This window comes from Tiliqua scincoides, chromosome 1 (assembly GCF_035046505.1).
Source record: "Tiliqua scincoides isolate rTilSci1 chromosome 1, rTilSci1.hap2, whole genome shotgun sequence".
In the NCBI taxonomy this organism is placed as follows: domain Eukaryota; kingdom Metazoa; phylum Chordata; class Lepidosauria; order Squamata; family Scincidae; genus Tiliqua; species Tiliqua scincoides.
The window spans coordinates 215,610,135-215,626,904 of NC_089821.1; the positions used below are offsets into that span (position 1 = coordinate 215,610,135).

Below are 16,770 nucleotides of genomic sequence, written 5' to 3' on the forward strand. Positions count from 1 at the left end.
GTGGGAGTAGAAAAACATAGTTGGTAGGAAGTAGCATGATTCTGAAGCACTGAAAGGCACAAACATTGCAAATAAAATACATGTTGGAAGACTTCTCACTAAGAGGCAGTGCAATTTAATGGATGCTGGGAAATGGTACAGAAGAGGAGGGGAAGGACATAAGGAATTATGTTGTTAAACGCCATTTGTGGTTTGCTAAATTGGGAGTGGGAAGGTTTAGCTTTTTTGACCGGCCTAGCTTCTGTCCATCAAATCTGTTAAATAGGTAACATTGTTAAAATCAGCACCTTATACCTGGGAAAGTTTTCAAGCCTGTAGATGTGAAAACTCTTAATTGACTATCATGAAGATTAAGAAACAAAATAAAATGAAGCAAATGTAAAGCTGGAACAAGAGTTTGGGGCTGCAATCCTATACACATTCACCTGGGAGTAAGTCCCATTGAACACAGTTGGGCTTCTTTCTGAGTAGACACATATAGTATTCTGCTACAAGTGTTCTGCACTAGGGCTTTAGTTCGTCTTTCCACAGTGTTACACAGCAAGCTGACAAACTCAGGAGGTTTCAAAAGTGCTGCAAGAACATGGTTTGGGGAAAAAAGACCCCCAAAAACTTCAGTGACTCAGCGCAACACCTTTCGTGTTGGGCCTACTGACCTGCAGTCAACATCCTAATGGTGATGAAGTAGCTTGCACATTCCTCTGATATGTTGTAGCGTCACAGCAACAAATGGACAATTTGTGTCTTGCCTTTCCCATCATACAAAAAATGACAGCATACGTCTATCCTTTTCTCATGTAGCTTCCCCCTTGTCTTCACTGAATGCAAAGAGGGGGAACATGACTGTGCCTGTAAATCTTCCCCTGTTGCAATTCCATTCCATCCTCCTTGCTTTGGGGTAGATTTAATGGTATCCCTTTCCAGGAAAGAATTTGTCCTTGTCCTCAGCGAGCCGTAGAAACGTTAGACCACCTTCTTTTTTATTGTCCGCTTCATAACGAGGCCAGGAGGAAATGTCTAGCTCTTCAGTCTTATTTTAATTCCCCTCCTGAGGATTCTGTCATATTGCAATTTTTACTAGCCACCACTGACCCTGATATCATGTTCCAGGTAGCTACATTTATTTCACAAATTGTGGCATCCAATTTGAAGCGTGCCCCTACTTTCTGAAGCTTTTGGTTCATAGGCGTTAATTGTAGCCTGGTACGCTTATAGTAAATGAATTTTTAATTGGTTGTTTTTAGCTTTTATGTATGGAAGTTCTCAATGTCCTTTTTTTTTTTTAACTGTATGCCAATAAAGGTACTGAATCTGAATCTGAATCTGTAAATCTTCCTCCTGCCACTGATGTGTCCACTGGCCATACACCCCCCCCTAGCAGTTGTGTGTTGATTTTCTTGAGAAAGAGATTGTACTTGCCTCATGGTGCATGCTCTGGTACCCATATGTCACAATTTCCTATTTGTTTAAATTGCAGAATGCTTGGTCTGCACCAATAGAACTGATGCCTTTCAGAAATCTGTTATTTCCCTCCCACCTTTTCTGTCATGCCTTCCCAATGAAATTAACTGCAGAAATGAAAGCAAAGTTCCAAAAAAAAAAAAAAAGTTACATAACTAATGCCTTGTTTGTGAATGCCATGGCAGGATCGCAAAGTACCGCATGGATAATTTTTCTAACTTACAAACTGAAACCAGTTTCTTCCCCATTCACCCGTACATTTTTAGCCATGATTTTACAGCCTAATGCTAGAGAGGTGGAAAAATGATCAGACTTGAAGAAGTAATAATTATAGTCAGCCAGGGAGTAAAGAGGGAGTCATCTTTGAGAGAGAATTCTGTGCCTGACCATTGCATTGGTGCAGACCAATTCATAAATTGTTACTCCTAGAGATAATCTCTGCTGTGTCACTGTGCTGGTGGGTCCATTAATAAACATACATCCCTGCTATGCAACCCAAGGGTTGATAACATTGAGGTTTTCAGGCACTATAGGGAGTCAATGGGGAACCATCACATCTGTTGCTCCAGCCAAGGCACTTTTAGGTAGCTTTGTCATCTCTGACTGGCTTAACCTGTTTGTCAGTGCAATCCTATGTATGTGTGCTCAGAAGTAACTCCCATTTTCTTCAGTGGGACTTACTCCCAGGAAAGTGTGTATAGAATTGCTGCTTATGTGAGCTATATACAAACAGAATTCTTAAATGTATAAAGGCATCTATACCAATGGAAAAAAATAATGTGGAAGTGACCAATTTTTATCTAATTTCCTCACTTCTTTGCTTCCAGATCTGTAACAAGTATAAAGACAATACAGTGCTAACAGGACAAATCGCCACGCTTCAGGAGGCCATAAATGCTCATGAAACTGAGTCAAAAGCGAATAGAGAAACCATCATGAGGCTTGTTTCAGAACTGAATGAAGAGCAGAGAAAGACAGCAGTCTGTGCTCAAGACACAGAAAAGCTAAGTAATGTACGTTCTCCTGGTATACCTGTTTGGTGGCTTTAAGTTCTTCTCTGAACAAAGGCCTTTGGAAGAAATGGGCATTTGGTGGGCCACTGTGAGATATAGGAAGCTGGACTAGATGGGCCTATGACCTGATCCAGCGGGGCTGTTCTTATGGGCTAAATTTATTCTTATTCTAAACAAGTGTATGTGTGCTGGAGGAACTCCTTGAAAAATATATTACAAAATGTTGTCTTTTTTTTGGGTCCCCTCTGGGGGAGAAAGGTGGGCTAGAAAAAAAAAATACAGCCAAATCCTGTGCTTTTCTCTGCCATATCATGCAGCCCATACCAGAACAGGAGGACTTTGGGAAGTAAGGGAAATAGACTCATGCTTATATAGCTGACATGAAACTGAGGAGAGCCAGAGGGTAGGGCAGACTGAAAAATGGGGTCTAAGATGCGGCATGCATGACTGCTGCCGGATGCACTACCTCTCTTACTGACATACCCCCAGTTCCCTGAAACACCTCATTACTCCTTCCCCACCCCCTGCCCACCCCCATTACCAACATACCTCCTTCAGCAGTGGCTAGGTGCTTTGGTGGCGTGCATGTGGTCGCCAACCATTCATGCTGGTGGCCCCATTTTGTGCATCAGTGCTGTGACTGCAGCACTGAGTGGGATGATCTTCTGCTAATATAACACTGGTCAGTGGAAAGTGCCTGTAGGGTTGGGCCCATTGAATTTATAATGATGAGGCATAACATAATCTTTTCAAACACATTTCAAACTAAAATTTTCTTTTAAAGGTTTTGCTCAGCAAAAGGAGCATGTCTTTTTTCCCCTGTTGTGTTAATTGTATTGGCGGGTATTGAAAACATAGTAGTAGACACACAAACTTTGTCATCATCAACCCTCTGTTCAGAAGTTATGGCCATCACTGTTTTTGTTTGAGCATTTGATTTTTTTGAGGATGTTGACCTTTGTACTTCGAAGTGCAACTTGGCAAACATATTCCATTTCATCACCCCCAAGTTCTCTGGAGAAGGTGGTTTTTCTACTTTGCCTCCAAAATGCCTTATACATTCACATTTTCTGAAATTTGTACTAGTACATGAAGTTACCCTGTGAGAGAATACATGTGCAAAAGTTACACTTGAATGGGTTTGCTGGCTAGCCCTATAAAAAGTACCTATCTGTCCAAATACAGACTAAGCACCTTACTGAAATTAATAGTCCCAGTTTGCATAGTTCCATTATAAGGACTTGTTTTAAGCATGTGATATCTGGATTGCTTCAGACAATCACATTGGAAAATTATGCTGGAAAATGCTGGTGATTTCTTTGAAGTTTCTGCCTTACCTGGAAAGTCAACCCATTCTTCAGTTTAAATTTTACAATTACAACAGAAAAGTACTTTGCCTTTACAAGCAGCTGCTGTTGAGGTAGCCTTACCATGAGCTAACTTGAAATAGTTCATACAGAGTTTCCAGCAGATTCCAGAGGGGGCACCATTTGTGTGTGTGTGTGCGCGCGTGTGTGTGTGTGTTGCCTTCAGGCTCCATCGTATCACGTTTTTGAAAAAAATTACCTCAGAGTTTAGGGGCATTACTTCATTTTTTGTTAGGGTACAAAAACATCCAAGATGTGGGTTGGCGCCTATAGGATCAGACCACGTCCATGTAGTCCTGCATCCTGTTTCCCCCAGTGGCCAAATGGGAAGTTTCCCAGTGGCCCTGGGAAGCTCAGAAATGGAATGTATAGGCAGTGCTTTTTTTGTAAAAAAAAAAAAAAAAAAAAAAAAAAGGTGCAGGAACTCACAACTTGTTAATCATTTATTTATTTATTTATTTATTTATTTATTTATTTTTAAACCATTTTTTATTGGAGAAATAAAATATTTTTAATGTGCTTCCCCCCTAAAGATGAACTTACTTCTGACATGCATAGGATTGGGCTGTCAATCTCCACATTCCCTTCTCCCTGGCTACTTTTTCTACACATGGGGAAAAATACTGTACAGGTGCACTTGTAGTGTGTAGTATGTAGTGTGGCACTACTTCGAGGAGAGCAAGCAGTGAATGGATTCCAAAAAATGGCTTATCAGAACACTCTGTGTCTTTGGGAAGGTGCTTGGCATGCAATTGTATGTTCTCTGCTGCCCTGAGCAGCTGCTGTGCATTGCTAGAGAGGAGCTACAAATGCTGGCTGGTGGAGGGCATGCTTGTGTAGGCCATGTTTCCTGAGGTTGCTTCCCTTCAACAAGTGTTTAGAGACCTTTCAAGCAACCTGCCAGATGGAAAGAAAATGGGGTTCTTGGTGTAGCAAAAGTTTCACAACTTGCATCAAGCAATGGCGATTAAGCAAGCGTTTAGAAATAGCAAATGTGTAAAGACAAAGATCGTGAGCCACTCAACTGAGCTGGCCTCACTTCAATTAAAGTCTGATTATATCTAATAGCCTTGAAGTGGGTTAAAGCTTTTAGAAGGAAACAGATTTGGCAAACGAATCTTATTGAAAACACTTAACAGCATTTCGGCTGCACATTACACATTAACCTGGGAACAAGTCCTACTGAACTCAGAGACTTATTTGTGAATAGATATGTATAGGATTGTGCTGCTAAAAATCTAAAATAAAATTTACTTTCCTTGTTCAAACTTTGAAAGAACTTGACCATGCATATAAAGGCACATTGAGTTGTAATTGATTAAATTCCATATCTTTACTTTTGATTAACAGTATGGTGTGCCTTGGTTTTGGGTGTGCCAGCAACCACACTTTCTGCCAAAGTTTAGCACAGCCACAGCACACACAGAGGATACACCTGAGCTGAAAAGCTGACTATGGCCCACAAAATTTTAACAGCTGATGATTATGCTTAGGGCGACAATGACCTCCTTGTATGAGATATGTGGTTAATAACACAGGCCAACACACATTTTGCTTCCTTAAACATTACACCAATTCCTGGGTATATCTGGGGTGCTGATTCCAAAAATGGCATCCATTTTGCCCTATCACGTAGCCTCTTTAGTGAAGCCTACACCATGGCTTCCTCATGAGGAAGCTGCTTGAACCATTCACTAATGAGGCTATACTATATCTCCAAAACTAGACATGATAGGGCAAAACGGATGCCATTTTTGGAATCAGCACCCCAAATTCATATCAAACCACCATAAAGTTTGGGAAAAACTTTTTCTGATCCTCATGTTTGTAGGCCTGTGTAATCTGATTTACACAATCATGGACCACATTTAGTATATAGCTTGGAGAGAAAACCGCTATTGTGGGAAAAATGGAACAGATCCTTTACATGTCTCAGGGTGCAGTCCTAATGCACCCTTGGGCCAACACAAATCCCTTGTGCCAGCCCAGGAGGGCTGGGCTGCGCCTCCTTGGGAGTTGCACAAGGCTCAGGGTGGGCGGGGAGGAGATGGGAGGGAGGCATTCTTGGGTGGGGGGGGCTGGCAGAGGGCAGTCCCAGGGACAGACGGGCAGGGAACGGGAGGCAGCACTGGGACCTAGCAGTTATGCCGGATCCCAACCCCCATTCCTGAGCAGTACGTAGCAACTTAAAGTCGCTGTGCTCTCCTCTGACTTATGCCACCTCTGGAGGTAGCGCAAGTCTGAGGAGACCCCTTAGGGCTGCCGTGGGGTAAAAGGAAGAGTTTTCCCTTGCCTCCGGCTGAGCCGCTTTGGGGCTCTATTTCGCACTGGATATAGCACAGGCCTCCTGGCCTGTCTGTTCCAGTGCAAGATAGGATTTCACTATTATACAACTCCCTTGCTCGGCACACATCTAGAAAAGTGGGCAGGATAGGTGTTGTACATGTTTGCTGGAATTGTGGGGCATTTAGGAATTCACTGAAAGTCAGCGAAATGACCTTTCAAAGAATCTGTTCTGCAAGGGTGCAGTATCTGCCAAAGCATGCCCTGGCACCAGATGGATACAGCCACATAGAAAATATGGCAGAGACTTATCCCTCAAATGTTAACATTTGTTTTATTTTGGTTGTCTATGTCAATAGGTAACATGTTATGAGATGCTGGAAATCCAAATAGATATTTATATGTCATCTTTTACAAACATGCTAATTTAAAACCCTCAACTGTCATTGCTGGCCAGTGAAACCTGCTTCCAATGTCTGATGAATCCTAGTTGTGGGCAAAAAAAATATACCCTTGGTAATGAACTGAAATGCATAACTTGACACAATTTCTGAACCTTTCCAGAGATCCTTAATGTTCTTGAATAGACTGCATGGCACTAAATGGAACAGCCAAAAAGTGCTATTATTTATATGGAATTGGTTTCACCACCATAGCTCTACCCTTTTGCTGACAAAGAGCAGTTTCTAATCCCAGCAAGCAGGATAACTGCAGGCCTTCTGCTGTGCAGGAAAACACTTGTGCTATACACACTTTATACATACCTATTGGATGGTGGCTGTGATATCAATGTGCAACTCTTGTAGGTCCCAATTCTATCCAATTTTCCAGTGGCAATCCAGCTGTACCAATGGGGCATGCACTTCATCCTGTGGTGGGGAGGCAGGCACAGAGGCCTCCTCAAGGTATGGGAACATTTGTTCCCTTACCTCAGGGCTGCATTGTGGCTGCACCAATGCTGGAAAGTTGGATAGGATTGGGGCCTCACTTGTTGTTCCAGTCCCACATTCCAAAATATTTTCTTGCTGTTTTTATCTTTCTTTTAAAAATGGAGGCCTTGTCCAACCCAGTATTAATATTTTTAATTTTATTTTTTACTATTTATGTATATTTTTAAACACCACAAGTTGATTGCACAACATCAAGACTAGTCCTGTCCCATTCTGTAGATATGGAGATCTCACTTTAATTTTTCTCATTTACATCTAATTTCTTGAAAAAAATATATCAATGGATTGATTCAGACATAATGCAAAACCATAATTAGATACTATGTGGGGACATTCTGGGTTTGTGTACTACTTCCTCCATTTGTTCCACTTCCTGCTATTTGATCATTCCTCACTTTGACATGAATGGCACAGCAAGTTTTGACATCAAATCCATTCAGGGCAAAATTTGGGATGTGCAAGCCATAGTTTGCTCACCAACCAGGACTGAAAGCCATAATTTGAACTGGCTTCGCAGCTCCAATTTATAGGCAACATATGGTTGGTGCAAATATTTTTGCTTGATTGATTTGGATATAATGGTAGACTATGATTTGTCACTGCATTAGAAATGAGAGGGGAAAATGATACCATGTAAGGGGAGGAGGGGCTATGTGGGTACAGGGCTAGTTCACGTAGCACCATCCATGGTATGGTGTTATGTCTGAACTGACTCATTGTTCTGTGCCCTTTCTGGTTCACTGCCTGGACTTGTAAGCTGTGTACTGAGTGTGAATAATTAGTTCAGGTAATAAGCAGAAAACATATGCCAAAAAAATGAACATATTGCTTGTTATGCAAAGGCTGCTGTCTGAATTATAATTAATGGAGAATGCAACCCAAAAGAGCCCCCACTGAAGTTAACAACATAAGTTTGGAGTTAATAACAAAAAAATGTAATCCCCAGTGTTATTGTGTTATGACTTGTGTTATGGTGATTTTTGTGTGTGATTTATGCTGAAAAGTGCTTGTATGCAGATATCAAGCTATACTTCCTATTGCAGTGTTTCTCAACCAGTGGCACTTGAGGTGGTATGTGGTGGTTCTCATAGGACCCCTGGGCACCTGCTGACGTGACACAACAAACAGGGGTAGGAGGCTCCAAAGCATGCTTGTCTGTGCTCAAAAAAGCCCTCTTGTCCACCCCGAGTCTCCTACTGGTGTTTCATGTGTTGCATCTGGCCTCCCAACCCAGAAGTAACTGACAATGATGTCATCACCAGTTACTTCGGTGGTACTATTTCAAGTAGGCGGACCATGTGAAGTGGTACGGCAGAGGACAAACGTTGAGAAACATTGCCCTATTGGTATGTATATCTCTGCATGTCGTAGATTCGGATGTGTGGGCTTCTCAACTTTAGGAACAGTAAGCATTTCTGAGGGAATGCTTCATAAAGGTAACAATGTCCTCAGACTTCTGTAATAGTTTTGCTTTTTCATCTCTAGGTCATGTTAAATTCTAGGTTCAACAGGTTGTACTTTTAATTCTTTTTCCTATTACCATGCATTCCCCAATAAATACAGCCGACAACAGGTATGGGATTAAATGGGCCACTTTATTAACTTACAACAAGCGCAACAAGGCAAAATAGGAAACAATACCCAAACTAAGTGCGGGGTTCTAAATGGGGGAAACGGCCTAGCCGTCTACGTCCCCCAGTCTCATGGGGCGTCCACCCAACTCCAGGCGTAGCTCAATTGTTATTAAGCCCGCCTTTCACTGTCGCCCAAAGAGGGTAAGCCAGCCAAACTACTCTGCCTTCAGGTCACCCCTGCAAGGCCCCAAAGTTCAGACCAGGGGCTAGCCAGCCTGCCTTCCCGAGCCAGTCAAGTATCCAAAGAGCGGTTCTGGCTCACCCCTGCCCTTGCTGGCTTAGATTGGACGCCAGAGAAGGTCTTCTGTCTACCCACCCCGCACGTCTACCGCCAGTGACCAGGACAGTAAGAGGTATTATGCAGACCCAAACACGCTCCATAGCCAGTCTGAGGTAGGCGAAAACAAAGCACCATCATATTGCCAATCAGATGATGCTCAAAAATTCCTACCCGGTCCTCCGTAGAACGACCAGCTAATCCCAGACTAGCTACAGGGCGGGTGGGAGGGGGTCGCTTCCAGGAACGGAACTGAGCCAGGTCTAGCGCCTGCGCGCTAGATCATGCTCAGTTGTCCCGCCCCCCAAGGCCAGCCAGCCAATCAGCTGGCAGCAAAGCCCTGCTGCCGGCTGATAGGGGGGGTTTAGCCTGGCAATCAGCGCTAGCGTGCCCATACGGGCACGCTAGCTGCCTTTACCATGCATTCCCCAATAAATACAGCCGACAACAGGTATGGGATTAAATGGGCACTTTATTAACTTACAACAAGCGCAACAAGGCAAAATAGGAAACAATACCCAAACTAAGTGCGGGGTTCTAAATGGGGGAAACGGCCTAGCCGTCTACGTTCCCCAGTCTCATGGGGCATCCACCCAACTCCAGGCGTAGCTCAATTGTTATTAAGCCCGCCTTTCACTGTCGCCCAAAGAGGGTAAGCCAGCCAAACTACTCTGCCTTCAGGTCACCCCTGCAAGGCCCCAAAGTTCAGACCAGGGGCTAGCCAGCCTGCCTCCTCGAGCCGGACAAGCATCCAAAGAGCGGTTCTGGCTCACCCCTGCCCTTGCTGGCTTAGATTGGACGCCGGAGAAGGTCTTCTGTCTACCCACCCCGCACTTCTACCACCACAAGGGAAGGTCAGCCTCGCTCTTGGCCTTCCCTACACCCAAAAAGAGGGCCAAGCCTTGTTGCAACTCTGAAAGAAAGCGCCCATAACCCATAGGAGAAAGGTGAACCCCATCACCACGGTAAAGAGCAGGCTCCTCAAAAGCAATGCTGGGATGATGGATAGCCGCTCCACCAAGCTCCGTGACGACCCTGCCCAGGTAAGCGTTGACCCTTAATCGTGCTACCTCAATTCATTTTACACAACTCGCCCAGCGCCAAATTCTCCTAGGCAGCATGTCAGACCACAGGATAGTAATCCCGGGAAACTGACAGTCTAATGAGTCAAAATCCTTGCGGGCCTGGAGCCTCAAGGACATGGACGTCCTCTGACCCAAGTCATTTTCGCCCAAGTGCACCACGATTACCTGCGGCAGGGGGTTAACAGCAACGTACTCCAAAATGGCTGGGAAAAAATTGGCCCCAACACATACCCCTCTTGGCCAACCAATCAATGTGCGCAACATCACCCAGCGCCAGCTGAGAGCCGAAACTGGATGACATGGCATGCTTCCGGGCCCAAAAAACTATGGAGTGTCCGCAGATCAAGACCCTGGCTGGGCAGCTCCTTCGCGGACCTGTGGGAAAAAGAAGCACATCGTGAGATAAGCTCACTGGACAGGCCAAGAGAAAGGAGGAATCCTTCCTCCGCTCTAATACTCGCTCCCATGGCCAGTCACGGACAGTGACCTGGTCCGCCTTAGCTAACTTACAGGACCCCACCTACCCCTTGCGCCGACACTGGCGCGGCAAACGCCCTCCAAGCGCTGCCAACAGAGCCTACGCGGCTCTGACACATCTCGCCAACACTGGCGTGGTACACGCCCTCTGAGCGCTGCCAACAGAGCCTACTCAGCTCTGACACATCTCGCCAACACTGGCGCGGCACACGCCCTCTGAGCGCTGCCAACAGAGCCTACTCGGCTCTGACACATCTCGCCAACACTGGCGCGGCACACACTCGCTGAGCGCTGCCAACAGGGCCTACCTGGCTCTGACACATCGTGCCAACCTGGCAGTGCACACATTGTGCCCACTGGCGTTGCACACAGAGCCCTGGCGGCACCTTTACGCACTTAGAATTTAAAGGCACCAGAGCGCCATCTACCGATGCGCCTGATGCCCTGGGGGGGAGAAACCAATGCTGGCCGCAATGGATGCTGCCCCAATCCTAAATGAATGCTGCCCCAATCCTAAATCCTCGTGGCGGAATAGCGGGCCCACTCCTGCAGGAGCCATTAAGCAGCACTGTTCCCTGACAGATACTGGACAAAGACACCGGCTCGGAGCCTGTTACAACTGAATCCACTGCCCACGCCCTAAGTGGTATGTTATGGATAAACTCCCAGACCGTGACACACAGTCCCCCCACTGAAGGACTCTGTCGGGGGGGGGCAAACCGTGACCTAACCAAAGCAGCCGTGGGGGCCTGGGATCCGGACACAGCCTGGCCGCAAGGCCAGCAGCCGAAAGCGTTCCCCCTGAAATCGAGAGAGAGCGACGGCCATGCTATTTTCAAGCCCAGGCTCATGTCTGGCTGATAAAACAGTGGTGACAGCAAGACACTGTTTGACAAAGACTCTAACCAGATTCATAACCCGGGACCCTAGGGGGCTAGTCAACATCCCTATCAGCTTATCTAATTTGTCCCCTGGCAGGCGGTTGGTCTGTGTAACCGAGTCCAAATCGATACCTAAAAGGTGAGCTTGCCAAGGCCCTCTGTCTTCTCATGTGCCAGGGGGACCTCCAGCTGCTCACACAGCACTGTAAAGTCACCCAGGAGCCGAGCACAGACGCCAGACCCAGATGGTCCCATAAAAAGTAGTGGGCAGTGGATCGTAACACAGTTCTGAAACGCACAGTCATTCCAAAATGTACTGGACGCCTCAAAATCCGAACAGGAAATTGAACACCCCATTGGCAATGCCCTATTGTCTGGCAGAAATCCTGGGGGTGCACTAGAAGCAATCAAAAGGCAGACTGAATATCTGCCTTGGCCATCAAGGCCCCAGGGCCACACTTCTTGAGGCAGGCAACCACCTCGTCTAAAGAAGTGTATCTGACTGAACACCAGTGGGTCGGTATCCCGTCCTTTATGGAGGAACCCTCCGGAAAGAACAGGTGGTGAATCAGTCTAAATTGGCCCAGGGCTTTTTTAGGCACCACACCCAGGGGGGGGATACCTGCAATTCCTCCACGGAGGAACCGCAAAACGGTCCAGCTATTCTACCCGCTTCTAACTCCTTGGCTATTTTTACCTCGCACCACCTCCTCCATGTCAGTCACTGACCGGAGGTTGCGAGCGAACGTGGGGCTAACTGGAGACGGGGCTAGGATCTTGAAACCAAGCTGAAAACCCTCAAATACTCTGGCTGCAGAACGATCTGTATAAAATTGCAGCCAGTAAACCAAGGAGGGAATCTCAATTGGCGTCGGGCCCTTTGCCAACACCAGTTGAGGGTCTACCACCCGGCTTTTTACCATGGAAGGGGCGGAAACCTTGCCGTGGTCCACTGATCCATGGACATTTTGCCACGGGATGCTCAGCCCCACACATGGGGCAGCCATGGGAAAACGAACATCCTGGCCTGTTGCATTTGCCAGTGGCATTAAATTGGAAGCAAGCGCGAGGGGATTGAACCCACTGCGCACCCTCAGGTGACGCAGGTTGCTCGGGTCTGGAACGAGCAATCAAATGCCCGCTATCCGCCCTATCCCCCATCGTTGCCCTAGCCGGCAGGACTAACTGCATCCAGAGTTCCCACCCAGAGTCCAGTCCAAAGATGGGTCCTGTGCGGCCCTGATGCGAAATTGACGGTCATAAGCCATCCAAGCCGCACCAGCATGATCACGCAAAGCGCGATGAATAATGTCCAGGTATTTGAATAGTTTCCCCGCCTTTTTGGGGTGCAACTGGACCGTGACCCCAGCATAGACAATGAACCCATTTAGCCAATTGGTCCAATTATTGTCTATCTTCCTCTGCCTGACGGTTTCCTCGTCACGCACAGGGTCTCCCACTTTGGGGGTAGGCTCAGGCTCAATGTGACGGAGACTGAACATGTCCACAAAGTCACCTCGCCATATCTTCTCCTTGACCGACATGGCGAGGTGAGAGCCCAGAGGGATGGGGATGATGCCATACGAAACCGTAGGCTTCTCCCTCTCCACCACCAATCCCAATGACTCTTCCCCCCAGTCCACATCCTGCTGGTCCAACTCTGTGTCGGCCGTGGCAGGATAATGACCACACTGGGGGGGTGCCCTGCTGGCCCTGGGACCAGATTTGGGACAGGGATATGTCCAACCCAGGGCCCAGGGGTACTGTGGGTAATTGGGCCCCTGCCAGAAGGAAGGAGGCCCCCAAGGAGACCAGGGCTGATCTGGTGCAGCCCGGCTAGGCGCCCAAGGAATGCCTTCCTTGTCTTCCCACGCAGACTCTGCGTTGTGAGCAAAGCCCGCCCACGGCTTGCCTTGCCCATCGCAGCCACTATTAGCCTGTGGCCGAGGCCTTTTAACAGGATGGACCACCTCCTCCTCTGCCTCTAGGGTGTTGCCGACCTGCGCCTCGCCCTCCTCGACAGTAACGTGCTTGTCCTCCAAAACATGAACCTGCCGGGGAGGGAGAGAGGCCCCTTTACTTATCCTACTTGATCTGCGAGGTACAGGGACTGCCCTGGAGCTGGAGCCCCCATCACCCTGCCCCGCCTTGCGAAGGGCCCTCTCTTGTTTTCGCGCGTCATAGCGGGCCGTTACAGCCCGTAACTCTGCCATTTGATCATCCTCATCCGATGATGAGGGAGGGGAGGGGAGAGGCCAAGCTGGAACTGCCTTTTTGGCCGCCTTGCCACCCGACTTCTGGGCTTTCTTCCCTGTGTCCACCCCCTGTAAAGAAATATCCCAGTAGGGGCCCACCACCCCCTGTGTTCTAATTTTTACTGGATACGATACGAAAAGGGGGCAATTCGGAAAGAGGACGGTCGTGGCAGCGCCGCCGCCGCCGCAGTTTCCTGCCCGTCACGAGGCGACTGGAGCCCGCTGACTGAAAGTCCCCAACTCTGTAAGGCAAAAATCCCTAGGGCAGTTGAAGCCCTCAAAATGGCCGCCGGTCAAATTTTTTTTTTTAAGTTTCAAAATGGCGGCGCGCCACGAGGCAGGCCTAAAATGGCAGCCAGCCACGAGGTGCCCCCCCCAATGGCTGCCACAGTGAGGCCCAAACAGCCGCCCCTAGGCAGGGAAGCACCCGCAGCCCCCGCTATCAGGGTGCTCTAGTGCCCTGTGCCCCACGGTGCAGCCCCACGGTGCAGCAGGCAGTGCGCGCAGCAGGCGGCCCTTTGGTGTTGCCGCTCGGACAGAGCGCGCAACGGGCCACCCTTAGTGCTGGTCACTTGCAGAGCGCACCGCGGGTCGCCCCGTGGGCGGCCCCTTGTCGTTGCCGCTCGGTCAGAGCACGCAACGGGCTGCCCCTGACGATGCTCGCGTTGCAGAGCGTGCAGCGGGTCGTCCCTTAGTTGCTAAACCGCTCACGGGGCGCGTGTCCCTCGCGCCTGGAGCGGTCCTGCAGAGCGCGCAGCTCGCCCCCTCGGAGCGGTCCTGCAGAGTGCGCAGCTCGCCCCCTCGGAGCGGCCCTGCAGAGCGCGCAGCTCGCCCCCTCGGAGAGGCCACCCACTGCCATTGTTGACGGGAGCCTGCAAGCGCAGATTGCCGCGCTCCAAGCCCCGTCGCGGGGCAGCCTCTCCTCCGCTCCTGGAAAAGCGACCTGCTCGGTCGCTTCCAGGAACAGAACTGAGCCGGGTCTAGCGCCTGCGCGCTAGATCATGCTCAGTTGTCCCGCCCCCCAAGGCCAGCCAGCCAATCAGCTGGCAGCAAAGCCCTGCTGCCGGCTGATAGGGGGGGTTTAGCCTGGCAATCAGTGCTAGCGTGCCCATACGGGCACGCTAGCTGCCTTACCAAGCAATTGCGTTATGAATTTTTTTGTTTGCTTTTTTCAGTAGAGACAGAACTTGTCAAATGCCATAAGAAACATACAGCCCAATCCTATTCAGCACTGGCACAGTGGGATATTACTGCCTATGCCATATCCAGCACTGCAGTTGGGCTGGCTGGGGTTCTCCTCAAGGTAAGGGAACATTCTTTCCCTTATCTCATGTCGAGCCTCAGCTTGCCCAATGGGGCTGCTCTGATCTGTGCCAGTTAATCACTGGTACAAGTCCAAGAAGTGCAGCGTAGGGCTTTCAAGACCAGGACAGGGTTTAGGATATGGCAGAGGCCTCTTCCACCATCCCTTCCTGGGCCTGAACTGCTCCTTCCCTGCCCCCCTCCATGCCAAAACCCTTCCCACCTCCGTTCCACCCTCCAGTCACCCTCCCATCACCCCTGTGTCACTCAGTGCTGTCCCTCAGGATTCAGCACCTGTAGGGCTGGCAGAGGCCTCTCTAACAGCACTGCTTAGTCATGGGTTGTTGGAAAGTGCTTTATGGCTTACCAAAGGTTAGGATTGGACTGCGAATCTTGTGTTAAATGTTGTGCGATCTGCCTACTCAGGATGTAGGTGGCTAGGTTCTGTTTAGAAAGCCTAAATCAAGGAACTATAGCAATCATCAGGAACCTGATATTTGCCAAGCTGCATGTGGAGCTGAGTGCATTTGTTATGGTATTGCTGACCCATACTGATGGGTAATGATAACCTAGTAGCTATACAGTTGGAGGGGGACTTGTTAGTCATCGTCTCCCTGCTCAACACAGACAATCTAGAAGTAGGGCAGCAACAGATGACAGCCATCTTTCCATGTCAATGAAAGGTGGAGTGTTGTTTGTATAGCTAGGAAAGAATACCATACTTCCAGCATGCCATTCCTATGAGATTGTCAGTGGTTTGGCTGAATAAATTGCAGTCACTGGAGGAGCAATAGCAAGCAAGCCTTAATCTGTTTTGTGCCTGTGGTAGTAATTTATTTAATTACTTAATTTATTCTGCTACCAGTAAAGTACTCCTCTGCAATACTGTTGGTACCTCTTGGAACACAGTGGATAAAATCAATGATTATTTTTGCTTAAGAAAATTAATTCAGTAAATCTCAGTATATTTGTAGTTGGAATTTATGAGATTTAATTTAGTTTAAACAGTTAATTTTATAGAATTGAAATTGGATTCTCCAGTTTGGGCCTAATCCTGCTAGCCCTCTGTGCCACTGGAGCTCACATTCTGGCAGTGCAGTATGCTATATGGTTGTCGCAACACAACATACAGCACAGCCTGTCTACCACGATGAGTGACGAGCAGCTGGTTCCCCATGTCAGTGGCCCACCAAGGTGCACCAGTGCTGGTAAATCAGCAAGAGGTGGTGGTTGCGTGCAATGGGATGGGGAGGGATGGAATGGGGAAGAGATTAGGGCAGGGCAGATCAAGGTACAGAATGGGGCAGTATTGATGACAGTGCCGCTGCCTATATCCTATCCCACTTCCCAGCCTCGATCCCCAACCTGGGTCCAGTTGGACTTGCTCAAGTAAAGTAGCTGGCACTGGTCCAAGTGGACCCATTGGGGCAGCTGAGGCTTGTCCCAGGGCAAGGGAACAAATGTACCCTTACCTTGAGAAGGCCTCTAGGACCCAAAAACTCCCCCACAGCACACAGCATGGGCCCCAATGGTGCAGCTGCATTGGTGCATGGGGAGTTAGGTAGGATTGGGCTGCGGAATAGTTCCATTACAATGGATGTCTGTCCTTTTCTTGTAAGCCCTTAGATCAGCATACGCAACAGCCTTCTGTTAATTTGGTCTTATTTAATTCAAAAGATTAATCTAACTGTTTAAATCTATGTTCTCATAAACGTTTGTGCTTGTCCCACCCTCTGTGGAGCCAATGGACATTTTTTGTTGTCTTCTTAGCCTTTTAAGTGTTTG

General features: G+C 48.1%; 1 protein-coding gene across 1 annotated transcript in view; it reads left to right on the top strand.

Moving 5' to 3' along the window:
* CCDC170 (coiled-coil domain containing 170) overlaps positions 1 to 16,770 on the top strand; it is a 51,297-nt gene that overhangs the window by 8,880 nt on the left and 25,647 nt on the right. Inside the window, exon 5 of the mRNA XM_066622755.1 lies at positions 2,289 to 2,474. Coding sequence (XP_066478852.1) covers positions 2,289 to 2,474 — 186 coding nt within the window. The remainder of the gene's footprint in view (positions 1 to 2,288; positions 2,475 to 16,770) is intronic.